Here is a 16928-nt window from a genome sequence, read left to right on the forward strand (position 1 = left end):
TCTATCAGATTTGAAGAAGCCATTAGGTCTGTGTGAATAAGAGAAATAGGATAAACAAATATCTAAAATAGGATAAGGTAAGAGTTGTTCCATTATAGAATAAAACAACATAAAGAAAGAAACACAAAAGGAAATATAATAAATAAATTGAATCAAATAAATAGAAATAAATATGAAAATAATTGGATCTCCTGGTAACAGTTGCATAAAAGAGATAAACAAATAAAAAGATAAATTTAAATTGATAAAAGAAAAATGTTTTTTTAAAAAGAATACAAAAGTAAAAAAATATGTATCTTGCAACATTTGCTCTTTATATTATAGTAAAACAAATAAAACATAACAAACTAAATATAAAATTATTTCAGATAAAATAGGAAAATATAAATAAAACATGGATGTTGGAGCACTTGCTCCATTATCTAATGGACTAAATTAAATATACAAAATGTAATCAAATTAAGTAAAATCAAATTGAATAAAATAAAACAATAAAAAATGTGATCTTGTAAGATAAATTAAACAACATTAAATTAAAATTGGATGAAATGTAAGTTGAAAAAACGTGTTATTTATTTTAAAAATAGTAGTAGAAGTCAAATCAATGTCTCTTGTGGGGGTGCACGTGAGAGATATCTGCCTTTTTGCATCTGATCACATCTCACCGATAGTGTCTGTGCGTGTGTGTGTGTGTGTGTGTGTGTGTGTGTGTGTGTGTGTGTGTGTGTGTGTGCACGTGCTCGCCTCAGCATATGTGTAGCTGTTTTTAGAGATGAAAGGAAGGAGGGGTGGATACAAATCTATAAATATTCAACAAAGTAATGCTCAGCCCCTGCAAAGTCATACATCTTCAACCCCCCCTATTCAGGTCCAGCACTGCGTTCCCCCTGAATCACTGTTGTCCATCCCACTGCCATTTTAAATTGCACACAGTGGCTGTTTGGTATCTTTACCATCTTGTGTTTATCATGGTTATACGGAGGTTGTCGTCTGCGGTGTACGCAACACTCATCATTCAGCCGAAAGCCAAGTCCCCTACAGGAGCAGAGGAGCTGGGGAAAAGGGTTTAGCTTTTCAAGCTTCAGGGCAAAATTGTTTTTTGTAATAGATAGAAAGGATGTAATTGCCCTCACTTTTATGGCATTTTGGCTGGTTATTTTAGATCCCTTAAGTTACCGCTATAGAAGCTCCCTAAATAAAAACACCCTTTGTCTAATGTTCTGGAAACGCAGTGGTGGAAAAAAGTACTCAGGTCTACATCTGTGCTATTTAACCAGAATCCATGCACAACACAAGAGGTCATAGATCACACACACAAAAAACGATTTTTCATTTCAAAGTGTTCCCCTGTATATATGCAAACAGCTCACAGTACAGGAGGTCAGAAAATGTCACTTCCATTATATCAAGGTAGGCAGAATTTCAACAGAATCTCCCTCTCAACAGATAATTCAACAATGCGTATAACCCAATCATTTTAACAATAATGGACAACAGTGACACCTTTTAAACATGTTGATTATTTGTTATTGTGGAAAATGTTTTTTTTGTTGTTAATTTGGTAACAAAAACATTATATAGATTACTGTATTTATTTTGCTTTGTAGGACCGCTTACTGCTTTTGTGTACATGATAAGAAAATCATTCATTCAAGTAACTAGTACGATTCATCAGAGAACCTGTACCCTCCTTTCATAAACTCAGCCAGTTTGAATTCTGTACAAATTATTTGATTCTCAGAGTAAATGTCATATTTTATACTGTTATCTTACACTTTTTTCACAATTAATTTTCATGTAAAAATTTATTTGTATATATATTTTTTTAAATAGCTTAAAAAATGTTTATATTGTTCCTTTTTTTTTTACAACTTAACTCCTCTTATTGTGTTTATATATGCACTATAATACACCAAAGCAATAGGTTCTTGTACATGCAAACCTGCAGGGCAATTAACCTGATTCGATCAGACCAAAATATAATGATGAAAAATGCTATTACGCTGAGGCTACAGTATTAATGTATGAACTTAAATGTGATCTCTTTGAATCTGCTATAATAGTGGACGGTTTGTGCTGTTTGGTGATAAGAGCAATAGAATTGGGACACTGCACTAATGCCTACATGGGGTTTTTAACGGGGATTAATTTTGGTAGATGGGTCATACTGCGTGACTCTGTTTATCTATGCGATGGTAATGCTAGACAAAATAGAACTGCATGGTGGGCCAGCAGCTACAAAAAACAGAGTCATAGAAAGTGTCTTTGAGTCACTCATTTGTTTTTTTGTACTAGTCCAAAATCCTAATTGGACATTCATTACATTTCATTAATGTCGGTGGTCTCTTACCCTTGGAGGAAAGGGAGGTCTTGGAGAGGTTGAGGAGGCGCAGACCCTTGCTTGATGGCGACACACTTGTTTGAATCAGGTTGGAGGACTCCTGGTTTAAAGAGAGGGGAAGGGGAAGGATGAGAAGAGAGGATACATTCATCATATAATCATAAATACCAAATCCACATATTTATCACACATCTTAGAGCCAGAAACACTATAGGTTTAATGAGTGATATCAAAAAGTACTCTAGTTAAGTCAAAGAAGCCCACCACTAAATACTGTTGCAAGTAAACGTTTTTTGGTTTCAATACAAACGTAATGGCATCATAATATAAAATATATGTCCCAAAGTAATGGAATACATAAATGGCCCCATTTCAGAAGCATATAATCTCTTTAAGCCTAGGGCACTTCCAAACTGTTATATTATGTTTTGGTAATTTCCGGTTTTAAAAAGGCCCTGTTATGCTTTTTTGGAGTTTCCCTTCCTGTAGTTATATACATTTGTGTGTAGAGTGGGGCAAAAAAGTATTAGTCAGCCACCAATTGTGCAAGTTTCTCCCACTTAAAAAGATGAGAGGCCTGTAATTTTCATCCTAGGTATACCTTAACTATGAGAGACAAAATGAGAAAAAAAAAAAAGAAAAAAAAATCCAGAAAATCACATTGTCTGATTTTTAAAGAATTATTGCAAATGATGGTGGAAAATAAGTATTTGGTCAATAACAAAGTTCATCTCAATACTTTGTTATATACCCTTTGTTGGCAATGACAGAGGTCAAACATTTTCTGTAAGTCTTCACAAGGTTTTTCACACCACAGTTGCTGGTATTTTGGCCCATTCCTCCATGCAGATCTCTCTAGAGCAGTGATGTTTTGGGGCTGTCGCTGGGCAACCACAGACTTTCAACTCCCTCCAAAGTATTTTCTATGGGGTTGAGATCTGGAGACTGGCTAGGCCACTCCAGGACCTTGAATGCTTCTTACGAAGCCACTCCTTCGTTGCCCGGACGGTGTGTTTGGGATCATTGTCATGCTGAAAGACCCAGCCACGTTTCATCTTCAATGCCCTTGCTGATGGAAGGAGGTTGTCACTCAAAATCTCACGATACATGGCCCCATTCCATTCTTTTCCTTTACACGGATCAGTCGTCCTGGTCCCCTTTGCAGAAAAACAGCCCCAAAGCATGATGTTTCCACCCCCATGTTTCACAGTAGGTATGGTGTTCTTTGGATGCAACTCAGCTTTCTTTCTCCTACAAACACGTCTAGTTGAGTTTTTACCAAAAAGTTCTATTTTGGTTTCATCTGACCATATGACATTCTCCCAATCCTCTTCTGGATCATCTAAATGCTCTCTAGCAAACTTCAGACGGGCCTGGACATGTACTGGCTTAAGCAGGGGGACACGTCTGGCACTGCAGGATTTGAGTCCCTGGCGGCGTAGTGTTGTACTGATGGTAGCCTTTGTTACTTTGGTCCCAGCTCTCTGCAGGTCATTGACTAGGTCCCCCCGTGTGGTTCTGGGATTTTTGCTCACCGTTCTTGTGATCATTTTGACCCCACGGGGTGAGATCTTGCGTGGAGCCCCAGATCGAGGGAGATTATCAGTGGTCTTGTATGTCTTCCATTTTCTAATAATTGCTCCCACAGTTGATTTCTTCACACCAAGCTGCTTACCTATTGCAGATTCAGTCTTCCCAGTCTGGTGCAGGTTTACAATTTTGTTTCTGGTGTCCTTTGACAGCTCTTTGGTCTTGGCCATAGTGGAGTTTGGAGTGTGACTGTTTGAGGTTGTGGACAGGTGTCTTTTATACTGATAACGAGTTAAAAGAGGTGCCATTAATACAGTTAACAAGTGGAGGACAGAGGAGGCTCTTAAAGAAGAAGTTACAGGTCTGTGAGAGTCAGAAATCTTGTTTGTTTGTAGGTGACCAAATACTTATTTTACCGAGGAAATTTACCAATTAATTCATTAAAAATCCTACAATGTGATTTCCTGGATTCTTTCCCCCCATTCTGTCTCTCATAGTTGAAGTGTACCTAGGATGAAAATTACAGGTCTCTCTCATCTTTTTAAGTGGGAGAACTTGCACAATTGGTGGCTTCATCTCAGCAAAACGATAAAACCCATCGCAGGGATGGTTATAAAAATAGCATAAAAGCCTCGGCTTTATTTAAGAATGCAATGCTTTTGTGTAGTGCCAAACCTTGTTTCCTGAGTGAATGTGTGCAGAACTGTTCCTGGGATTCAATGCATGAAGAACACTGTAAGCTTTGTAAACAGACTGAAGGTCATTTTTCACTGTGATTACGGGGGTTATTGTGATGCTGGTTAAAGCTGCAGTGCGTATATGGCTGTAGTCACAATAAAGGAAGTCTATACACACTTCGCACATAGAGGGAGGCAAACTGTGAGCAGAAATAATTAATTGAAGCGAGTTGAAGTGACGTGTGTCAGGTGGGAGGGCAGGAATTAGCTAATGAGTGAGAGTGGCATACATGCAGAGCCTGAATGTGGTGTAAAAGAATATGTGCGTACAAAGCACAGGAGAGAAAGGTGTAAAAGGTAAATTCATAGATTCATGTTCAGATTATTTTCTAGATTAGGATTATTGTCAAACATGTCGATACCAGCTCCTCAAAGTCTAAGGCAATGTCTTTAAATATCTTGATTTGTCAGGACCAAAATACATTGACTTGAATGTGATACAAAGCACAGAAAAGTGGGACATCTCCATATATAAAGGGAAGTATAAAGTAGGGCTGTAAATAACAAATATTTTTCCTTATCACATCGTCCGACGGCGTGTGAAAAATAGTGTTTTTGGTAACACGGGGGTGTTCAGTTACACTTAAAGTCTTGTTATGGAACGCCAAAGCAGAGTAGGGGGCTAGTACACCCTCCTGAGGGTCCGATTGTGGATGTCATGCGAGCATAACATGGTGAGATACAATCAGTCTAAATTAACAATCGGGACGGAAATGTTTGGATTTCCAAATAATGTGAATAAATTAAAAATCAAGAACCGAAATAATTGAACTATTCATATCTTAGACTGCACTGTAACTTCTATCTTTTAATGTTTATTTTATTAGCTTTTCTTTTTAATGACTGATTTTTAAATGCCATTTTCATAATGTCTTTCATTTTTTGTTTTTCTTTTAATGTTTCTTTTATTATCTTTTACTGTTTTTAAATGCCTTTGTCTGAATGTCTTTCATTTTTGTAAAGCACCTTGAATTGCCTGGTGCTGAAAGGTGCTATATAAATAAACTTGCCTTGCCTTGCCTATCATTAATGTTTAGATGATTTTCTAGATGTTAATCGTTTCATTGTTTTGTTTTTAAATGTCGGAAGGGAAAAAAGGATAAATGTCCATCCCAGGCCCAAATCCAAGTTAATGACTTAAATGTCGTGACCCAAAGACATTTTATTTGAATATGATATTAAACAGAGAAAAGCGGGAAGGGAAGGAGAAGAGAAAGGTGTTATAATTGTAATGGGGCTTCAAAAAAATTATTATTTTGATGAGTGATTCATCTGTCTGACTATTTAAGAGAGTAATTGAATAGATGAATTGTCTAAAAATTGGCAAGAAATAGTGAAAATGTGAGGAAAAGCGGGAACTTTCCATATTTAAAAAGGGAGATAAAGGTGTGTTGTTTATTTTAAATGTTTAATGTTAATCTATACTGTGACTTACTTTAAAAAATATATATTATTAATTATATCTCTTTGTTGTACTTGTCTATTATGATGCTATGACATCGAATTTCTTATATTATTTATTAAAAATATTTCCGGGTAGTATTTCCGGGTTTAATTTATATTTATGGTTCTAGATTAAATGCTAGGACTATAAAATGTTAACAAATTATATTAAACTGTACATCCCAGTTTCTAACGTGCAAGTCAGATCTTTTAAATATCTTCTTTTGTCAGAACCAAAATACTTTAACTTTAAAATGATATAAAACAGGCAAAAGCTGGGAATGTCTCATTTTTTAAGGTGTATAACAGTACGGGCTCTCCAACACGTCAATCGCGAGGGTAGCTCGCGTTCAGCTTTTCCGTTCTAGCTCGCCACTCGATTATAGCGTGGTAACGTTTGCTCTGATTTTTTCGGCCGCGGTCCTGGACAATAACGTTTTTTTTCTGTCACACGAATATCAAAATTGGTCGGTGACGCAGAGATCAAGGAGCAGATTGTGACAGCGGCACAGCGACACCACACACGGAGCAAGTCTGCTTTATCCACCAACCACAAGCAAACCCAGTCCAGAACCAACAGCAGAAGACCCGCTCTGAATCAGTCCGCGTCGCTGCGGCTCAGAGACACACAGGGAGGGAATTTGTGTTTTTTTGAAAAACCCCTCATTATCGTCATGTCAGGTTTTTGTGGATTACTCAAGTCTTGGATTGCAGTAGTATGAACGTCCGCTTTCTATTTTTCACACGATAAATACGTGTGTGTAAAGTTTGTGAAGGCAGAAGGAAAGCTTCCGCGATCACCGTCTCCTCTGTTCCTCCAAACCCCCGCCCCCTCCCTAAAAATAATGGTGATGACAGGCTGAGTAACCTGATAGAAAACTTTATTATTCACTTAATCACTGATTGAGAAATGATGAAGCTAACTAATCTCATACATCAGGGATTTATGTAACAGTAAGACAGAGAATAAGTGTGCACCCACACATGCAGTATTTTTGATATGCTGTTGTAAATACTCCTGTTGTCTGCTGTGTTCAGACTCAAGGTCCTGTGAGTGATGCCACATTCAGGACCTTCAGTGTCCTTTTTTAACAGAAGGACCGTTGCTAGAAGCTGCAGCTACTGCAGAAGCATTCGTTTTTTGTTTTTGAGGATGGAACAATTTCACACACAGATATAGGGAGGCTAGACCTATATATTATAATTGAATGTCACGAAGAAGAAGAAAATCTCCAAAATCATGTTCAGCTTAAGTCTCAGCAAAACTCAGAACATTTCTGGAGCCTTGTAGGACCCAGGAAAACGATAAGAACATCACCAAGCAAACACTGAACATGTCTGCTTTATTTGGATCTACATCCCTTTGTGAAGCAGCTTTTTCTGCATGAACGTCATGAAATCTAAATACAGAACAAGACTGACTGATGAACATTTAAATGACTATTAGAGTGAACCTAAGTGGGTCCAGCATACACCTGTATGGTGGACTCCATGCAGCGCCAGTCATCTCACTGACTGTGAAAAAGCGTGAATTCTCTTATTTTACACATGTGCTATAAGATGCTTGTAAGGTGGTGATCAAGGACATGTATGAGAATGTTCAGTGATGTACTTACTATGTGGGCCATAATAATATGTGAGAAATTGTCGTTTTCTTGGACCTTGATGTGAAGTAAAGATTTTTGATAAGCTTTGGGTATTGCAATTTCACACGAGTACAAAAGTAGCTTAATTCAACTGATGAGGGCTACAGTATGTGAATAAATGTAAGCGATGTGATGGAAGTAGCTCTTGGCCACTTTCATTTTTTCAAAGTAGCTCTCAGATGAAGAAAGGTTAGAGACCCCTGGTGTATAGGGAAGGGATGCAAATAATAAAATGTGACTTGACTTGAATTTTGAATTGAGCCGTCCCTTATAGATACTATCTCTTTACGTATTAGTGACGGGAATTCCGGCTCTTTCGGCTCCTAATCGGCTCTTCATTTTACCACAGAGTCTCAGTTTCGCCGCTGCGAGGCTCTGGCGCTCGCAGTTAACTCGCATGCTCCACTAGCACCCCCCGTCAAGGCTCGCCGGCAGTACACTTTCCGTCACAGGAACACGCTTTGCTGGCGGCGAAAATAATCCCACCAGACTCCTTTGCCCCTCCAACAGAGGGATGTCCTTGTCCTTTTTCCTTTTCCTCATTTCAAGCGATAAAAACTCTCAATCTTCTCTCGAATTATTGTTTTTTTTGTCAAATGACGGCAAGACGGCGGAAACGCTGCTTCCAACATTACATTAAAAAAACAACAACTTGGATTAATTAAGAATAGTAGAAAAGCATTATTGGTTATGATGCACGTTGCTCTGTAAGAGGTTCAGTTAGTGAGGCGAGTTGTTGTTGACGATAAAAATAAAAGGATTTCTCAAGAGAGGAGGACCTTATATAGTCCTATATGAAAGATAGATGAGGAGGAGGAACAGAAAGTAAATGTTCTCTGAGGAGAGTCATTGATTTTGAATTCTTTAAGAGCACAAGAACAATGAGCGGTGCCCTCAGAGACACAGCCGCAGATTGGGAGGGGTTACCCTGGTTGTCCAGCGTGTTGTGGGCCAGGTTCAGGGAGTGGATCACAGAGGCCGGGTTCTCAGACAGCGCCGACGCCATCTTCTGCGGAAAGTCCCTGGAGACAAAACGTTATAGAAGAAGGAATATGAGGCTATTGTGAAAATGCTGATTCAATACTGGTGTAAATCTGCCAGATAGATTTACTTTATGCAACTAAATGTACCTGGTAATTTTTCATTATTAAACCTACTGTTAATAAATGAAATACTCAAGAAGCTGCCCCTTTTTCAGAGATGAAAATAAGAAGAAAAATTTGGTTTTTCGTTGTTAGTCTTTACACACCAGTACAAATGCATACATAAACAGAACCTGTACACATGGTGAACCTTTTTTCCCCTGAGTCCCTACAAAGGCTACTGACGCTACCTTATTGATATAAAACAACTCTTGTGCTAAAGTTGACTTAAGATGTACTCACAACTATACATTTCAAAATAAAAGCTAAGTATTTAAAAAATGCTTGTACATTATTGGTTGTTTTCACTATATGTATATTGATATGCTGGGTAATGATTTTTGTCATTGGTGTGAATTTCAATGATAATATTGAATAGAGACAAAGGTTTTGATATTCTAGAAATGTCCGTAAATAAATATATTAATATTTTTGCTAGGAGCTAATGTAACTGCAGATGACAATGACTTATTTGGGATCAATCCCACTTCACTTAGAAATATTTCGTCAAGCATGAGCATGTGAAGTCAGGACTTGGCAGAAAAACATATATTTTCGAGGGCTGCATTGAATAGTTTGCAGCTTTATTCCCAACGTTGACATTTGAATACATTTATCTCGTCTATTTACTCTGTTAATCTGGCATTGCTGCACAGTTGCAGATAGAGAGTCTACATTAATACTGATAGTCTTATACTATTTGGATAGTTTCCGACTCCATAGATTCAAACATTTCCAATAACGGCCCCTACACAAGGCGGCGTACGTACGCTTCTGCCTATTCACTTTGAATGGGGTGACGTCACGCGTCGCCGAACTGCATTGTGGGAGCAAAGCGTAGCTTTCTTTCTCCGCGGTGCTCGCTGCAAAAGTAGAGCAATGTTCTACTTTTGACGCTTCGACGGAAGCGTCAGCCAATTTGAAATCATATGCCAGTACAAGCTCTAGCCAATGAAACCGCTGCTTGTGTGTCCGGGGCGGGAGATTCAGGTGATTGGTTGTTGGTCTACTGTAGCTTCAGACATGCCCACCGGCAAGCGACAACGCACGTCGCCGTGTGTAGGGGCCGTAACTCCAGAAGTAAAAGATTAAACATATATTTTGAAGATACCGATAAAACCCCAAATTCACAATGTGTTTGTTGTCATGAAATACTCTCCTTTGATACATATTTGTTGGGGGTAAACCTTTTAAATGAACAACACCTTAACTGCCTTTATAAAACAGTTTGCATCGCGTACGCACCTGTATAAACAAGGCAGTCTAACGGCACTATAAATTACATTTAAACAACAAAAACACCTTTTGTTTAATCTTTTCATTCGAGTGACTACATAATAAAACATGATGCGTCGTTCAAAGCTGTTTCCTTTGAGAGAAGCTTTGAACTTAAAGAACGTTATGTACTTGCAAACAAGTGTTTGAAAGGAAAAGACACTTTTTTTCTTACTGTGCTGTACTTTCTCATTTGTGCCCGCAAATTACTTATAAATCAGATATTGAAAAGGTGATAGGAAGTATGGTATTTAGCTGGGAGTCTATAAAGTCACATACTTTAACATTCACTGCACTCTTTGAGCATCTTTGTATAAAAAGGGATTTCTTTCTTCCCTGTTAGAGTTTGGTGCAGTGCTTGTCTAGAGCATTAAATACAAATTGCCCTCTTTATTAGGTTTAACACATTGAAAATATAAACATTTGGTACCTCATTATTATTTGGCAATAAATCCTGTGGCCTTGAGGCAGCCAATTCATCTCAATGAATACGTAATAAAGAAAAAGACTTCGCTACATGATCCTAACGATGCATAGAAGGGGAGATTTCTCGCCAGGTGAAGCCCAAAAATATTCTCAAACGTGGGGAAAATAACCACGCACAGACAGGAGAGACCTTTATCTGGAGAAGGTTAACAGAGGTGTGAGAGGGAGAAAGAAGAGGAGAGACAGAATTTGAAAGGTTAACACACAAGGGGAGGAGGGGAGGTGGGAAGGGCTGAGGTGAGGAGGGGAGGTGGGAAGGGCTGAGGTGAGGAGGGGGGTGGGAAGGGCTGAGGTGATGAGGGGAGGGGTGGGGAAGGAAGAGGGAAGAAAGAGTACAAGCAAAGCAGAGAAAAGGGAAGCGAAAAACCGGGGCGATTATAAAAAGGACAAAAGAGAAGAGGGATAGGTGTTGTCTGAGAGGACAAGGTGGGAGGAGAGGAAGAAAAGGAGAGGAAGTTGGATTAACAGAGAGGTGACAGGGCGGGAGGAAGATGTCAAACCTACGATTTCAGTCCTGCGTTCTCCAGAGTGAGCTCCTCCAGAGTGTTGGACTTGCTGACTGTGTGCAGAACCTGGTCCACCACCTCGGACCCCTGGAGGAAAAAGAAAAAAAAACCTGAAGGCTCCTGGGACGAGGGGGCTCAAAAGGAAGAGAATGTAAAAGCAAGAAGTAGTCTGAAGCAACCGGAGTCTGATTAGGATCGGTAAAGCCTGATTAATGGATTGCTGATTTTACACTTTCAAAGTAGTTTTGTGAAAGCCACAATTTTCTAAATGCACAATGAGATAAATAGCCTCAAGGACTATGTCTAGACGTACATGAGCAGAGGTGATATTGGTCTAACATATCTGTGTCTTAGTTTCTTAAGACAAACATGTATTTATTATATTTTAGCAACTACAACACACACTAGACGTTTGAGCAAAGTTGATATCACATATTTTAGATTTAGTCTGACTCGTTAGAAAGAACATGTCATGAAAAGTCATGACTTCAGACATCTTTTGGTCATTATTAGTCAAATGTTTATTCTTTTAAGATTTTTCCTTTAATTAAAATGTTGTTTACCTTTTGGGTTGTCAGATTATTATTATGTCAAAGTCAATAATCAGAACCCTTTTTTCAGCCTCAAAGAAGTCCAGTCTCAAAATGAAAATGCTTATTACGGTAGTTTTAGGCACATTTTTGTAATTGTTATGTAATATTTTAATCGAACTTGAAATATTGTACTGTTTTAGTTTACATTTTTATCAATTTTAAGTATTTACGGGTCAAAATATTTACTCATTATTTCTTTCGTTAAAGCTCGTTTCAAATACCACATTTTGTCATCAGATTATAATGAACATTTCAGTCAACCAAGTATTGAAAAAAATCAATAATCATCACCATTTTTGAGCCCTGTCCACTTCAGACCCTCTAAAATAACAAGGACCAATCAAACTACAGATATGTATGAGTCTTGAAAGGGAGGGGTGTTCAGTTTGTTGCAAAACTCAACCTTGCGCTGCCAAATGAAGAAATTGTGTAGGTAGAGACTCAAATTTGGAACGGTTCTTATAAGCCTTTATGTGATTCAGGAATGAGAGACCAATCTGAAGGGCTTGTTGACTCCCATGTTTTCAGACCGAGGCAGCCAACCAAAAAACTGCTGGTTGCCCTTTTTGGTTTGTTTGTTGACTGGTAGTCACTCTAGGTGCCAACATCTGTTTTAAACGGTTCTTTTGAAATTTGAAACCACATATGAGGGGCATTAATTATCAAGATATTACATTACAAATAATACTTGTTTGTTTAACTGAGTGTTTTCACTTAAGATGGATACCACTCACTCTAATGCACAATATGAATATTTAATAAAGATTCACATCCTCTTTAATAGGAACATAAAACAATGCTGACTCAGCGTTCTCTTTCAATCATGGGTTTCTTAACTTGCTTTCATTTAGTATGTCATCTCAAGAGATGTAATGACAACACAGTGAGGATCTATGTACAATACACGATGAATTGGTACAAACCCATAGCCATATTGATTCATGTTGACTGAAAATGCTAACCATTCTGTAACCATCTGGCAAAAGTGAGGAAGATTTAAAAAAAAAAAAAAAAGATAGTTACTATGCGCATGTCTTTGCAGTGCAGCTTGGTGAACCAGGTGTTGTACGCAATGGATGCCACGATTACCGCCAAGTCCCTGAAATGGAGACACACACACACACACACACACACACACACACACACACACACACACACACACACACACATATTAGAGATAGATTCATATCTTTAAATTAGCAAACTCCATCTGCTCCAAACCATTTGAGGTTATTGATCCATAAATTCACATTATCGTGGGCCAAACTCTTTTTTTCTTTACTCCCCGTTTAGTAAAAAGCAGTTCATCATTGTGACAGGGAGTACACTCGGGGCAGGGCTGCTTTCTAAAAGATGACTGATACTGCAGCCCTGCTGAGGAGGAGGAGGAGAAGACGCAGAGAATAAGGAAAAGGGGGGTGGGGGGGAAAGATGGAAAGATCGATGCCGGGGTCAGTGGATTACTCATTCAATAAAGCCACAGTTTGATCCTAGCTGCAGACCTCAAACACTCCTACATCCACTGCTACCATCCTCTGGGTGTTTGTGAGAGGAGAAAGCGAGAGTTTTAGAATCCTCCGAGGTCCAACTAATGCCACACCTGCTATATATCATCTGCCAAACAAGCAGGGAAAGAGAATAAGCCCAGAGAGAGGGAAAAAAGGAGAGACATAGGGAAACTACAAAGTGAAAAAGAGAGGAAGAGAAATTGTAATTTAGCCAGGGAGGGGTCCTGTTGCCAGTAACTGCAGTAGCTAGACATTAGTGTAGATCTCCGTGGAGTAAAAACGGCTTCAGGCTGTGTTCCTTTTTCGGGAAAAGCCATCACTGCATACCAGTTCATTCTGACTGGCCCGTCGGAGTCTGTGTGTGTGTGAGAGGGCAGAAGATGTCAAGATTCATCATCAACACTGACTGTTGATTTATGTTTTGACAGCAGGACATGTAATTGACCTCTATGAGGTTTCACTCAGTCATGCGGCGAGTTGGTGTTCATGTGTCGTCTTGGACTAAACTCATCTCTTTCGACTCCACTTTGACCAATACAATTACTAACTAAGCACTTATATACTAACTAAGCACTTATATACTAACTAAGCACTTATATACTAACTAAGCACTTATATACTAACTAAGCACTTATATACTAACTAAGCACTTATATACTAACTAAGCATTCATATACTAACTAAGCACTTATATACTAACTTATACTACTAAGCACTTATATACTAACTAAGCACTTCATATACTAACAAAGCACTTATATACTAACTAAGCACTTATATACTAACTAAGCACTTATATACTAACAAAGCACTTATATACTAACTAAGCACTTATATACTAACTAAGCACTTATATACTAACTAAGCACTTATATACTAACTAAGCACTTATATACTAACTAAGCACTTATATACTAAACTAAGCATTCATATACTAACTAAGCACTTAATACTAACTAAGCACTTATATACTAACTAAGCATTCATATACTAACTAAGCATTCATATACTAACTAAGCACTTATATACTAACTAAGCACTTATATACTAACTAAGCACTTATATACTAACTAAGCACTTATATACTAACTAAGCATTCATATACTAACTAAGCACTTATATACTAACTAAGCACTTATATACTAACTAAGCACTTATATACTAACTAAGCATTCATATACTAACTAAGCATTCATATACTAACTAAGCATTCATATACTAACTAAGCACTTATATACTAACTAAGCATTCATATACTAACTAAGCATTCATATACTAACTAAGCATTATATACTAACTAAGCACTTATATACTAACTAAGCACTTATATACTAACTAAGCACTTATATACTAACTAAGCACTTATATACTAACTAAGCACTTATATACTAACTAAGCACGTATATACTAACTAAGCACTTGTGACAGTCGCAGATTGATCTCAGTGTTTCTTATAAACTGTAGGGGCAGGGGAAAAGGTTAAGGCATGTAGTTTAGATTCAAATTAAATGAAAATCTATGATGCATGTGTATTATCCTCGCAACTACAGTCGTTAAATGTCCACTTGTATGTAAGGTTTGAGGGTGTGGTTCTGCAAGCCTCATTTGCATATTCACCTGTCGCGGCGCACCCAGAGGCTTTTTAGTGGGCGCGTCAACAGGATGATATAGGTGGTTCTCACGGGAGGAGGAAGCCTATGTGTGGTGAATGCGGGTATTCAGCGGGATAGTTACGTTTTCTCAGCATGGATATATGTTAAAATGCAATGGGGAAGTAACTGAAAGTAACCGTATGTGGATATTGCATCGACCGACCTGGAAGCACGTCTCCTTGGAGAGGACGCGCACAGATGGAGAGATTCTCTCCGACACAGGGTGAGATCGCTCCTTTGTGCCACGCTGGACCTCGTGTTTCCTTTTTTGTGTGGAATATAACCTGAAAAGGCCTACAAACATTTCTGTTTTTGCCGCCGACGGGCGCAGGAGCAACAGCCTTTTTTTTGTCAATGAACAATAGCCTGGATTAGGCAGTAAAGACACTTGGTGTGTATCGCAGAGCGGACTGTTTAATTTTGTTTCTGTTGTTTGGCTGGAAAACTGTCAATATAATGGATCCATGCATGAAATCTGTCTCTGTTTATTTTGTTTAAGGAGCAGATTATCCGTTTATTATTTCTGTTTACCTTTATAATATTATTTCATTCAAGAACCCCTTGTGCGTTTAATTAACACAACTATTTTAGATAGTTGATCGTTACACACTTATATACTAACTAAGCACTTATATACTAACTAAGCACTTATATACTAACTAAGCACTCATATATATATATATAGTAATAAGCAGTGCACCTTTCTTACTGTCCTAAATGTGCACAATGTAGTGACTGCTTTTTCGTCTTTTGTTTACTTAGTTGTGTTCTCAGTATTTTACATGTCTGTGTTATGTGTAACGTTGCTGCCTTCTTGGCCAGGTCAGCATTGTAAATGAGATTTTATCTCAATGCTTTTTATCTGGTTAAATAAAGGTTAAATACAAATAAAAATATACTAACAAAAGGGCTGGCTTACCTAAAGCCAGTTGAGTAGCACTTGAAATGTTTGGCTCTATGAAACCTGATGTACTTATATGATTCTGTTTTCTTCAAGGTTGTGTCTTCCTGGTCGAATGCACTTATTGTAAGTCGCTTTGGATAAAAGCGTCAGCTAAATGCAATGTAATGTAACTGCAGGTCAATCTGTCACTTGTTTACACTTATACACTCCGATCTACTTGGGTTTGGGACAGGAAACTCATTTTAAGATAAGATCAGATAATAAATAGTCTAGATTTAGGGTAAAGGTACAAATTAAATCGGGGGTAAGGGATTTAGAGAACTTTCTAGTTTGAAAAGTGCTTACAAATACACATTAGTATGTGTATACAAGGTGAATGACACGTTTTATATAAACCAATGCAAACAAAGACACTACTTTGATGTATACGTTACTGTGTATGGTCTAAGGCTGCCAGGGAAATATATATATAGGGGAAATATGCCTATCCACTCTCTGGCGGAGAATGTATACCCCTCTCATGTCTATCAATGAAAAGCTCCGGCCACCAGCAGCCAATTAGCTATTCTGTTTTGCTATAGAAATGATGAGATGTTAAAGGTCCCATGTCATGCTTTTCTGGTTCTTACCCGTCCCCTTGTGTGTTATGTAGCTTTTTCTGCATGTGAACGGTCTGCAGAGTCTCAAACCCTCAAAGTACACTCTGTAGCGAGTAAAACTCTAACACAGAAAATACCTGTCTGTGCTGTCCCAGAAACGCCTCGTTGGACAGTTCTCTTTTTCATTGTGTGTCTTCCTGGGGAGTAGGGACGGGACCGGACCCAGGTGGACACACACACACACACACACACACACACACACAACCACACACACACACACACACAACACACAACACACACACACACACACACACACACACACACACACACACACACACACACACACACACACACACACACACACACACACACACTACACACACACACACACACACACATCACACACACAACACACACACACACACACACACCACACACACACACACACACACACACACACTACAACACACACACACACACACACACACACACACACACACACACACACACCACACCACACACACACACACACACACCACACACACACATCACACACCACACACACA

General features: G+C 38.4%; 1 protein-coding gene across 1 annotated transcript in view; it reads right to left on the minus strand.

Annotated features, from left to right (window-relative positions):
* carmil3 (capping protein regulator and myosin 1 linker 3) overlaps positions 1–16928 on the minus strand; it is a gene marked incomplete in the record, with an annotated part of 121085 nt that overhangs the window by 58127 nt on the left and 46030 nt on the right. Inside the window, 5 exon segments of the mRNA XM_034215344.1 lie at positions 2351–2438; positions 8189–8190; positions 8625–8719; positions 11105–11193; positions 12723–12798. Coding sequence (XP_034071235.1) covers positions 2351–2438; positions 8189–8190; positions 8625–8719; positions 11105–11193; positions 12723–12798 — 350 coding nt within the window.

Source organism: Gymnodraco acuticeps, unplaced genomic scaffold, assembly GCF_902827175.1.
Source record: "Gymnodraco acuticeps unplaced genomic scaffold, fGymAcu1.1, whole genome shotgun sequence".
NCBI classification, from domain to species: domain Eukaryota; kingdom Metazoa; phylum Chordata; class Actinopteri; order Perciformes; family Bathydraconidae; genus Gymnodraco; species Gymnodraco acuticeps.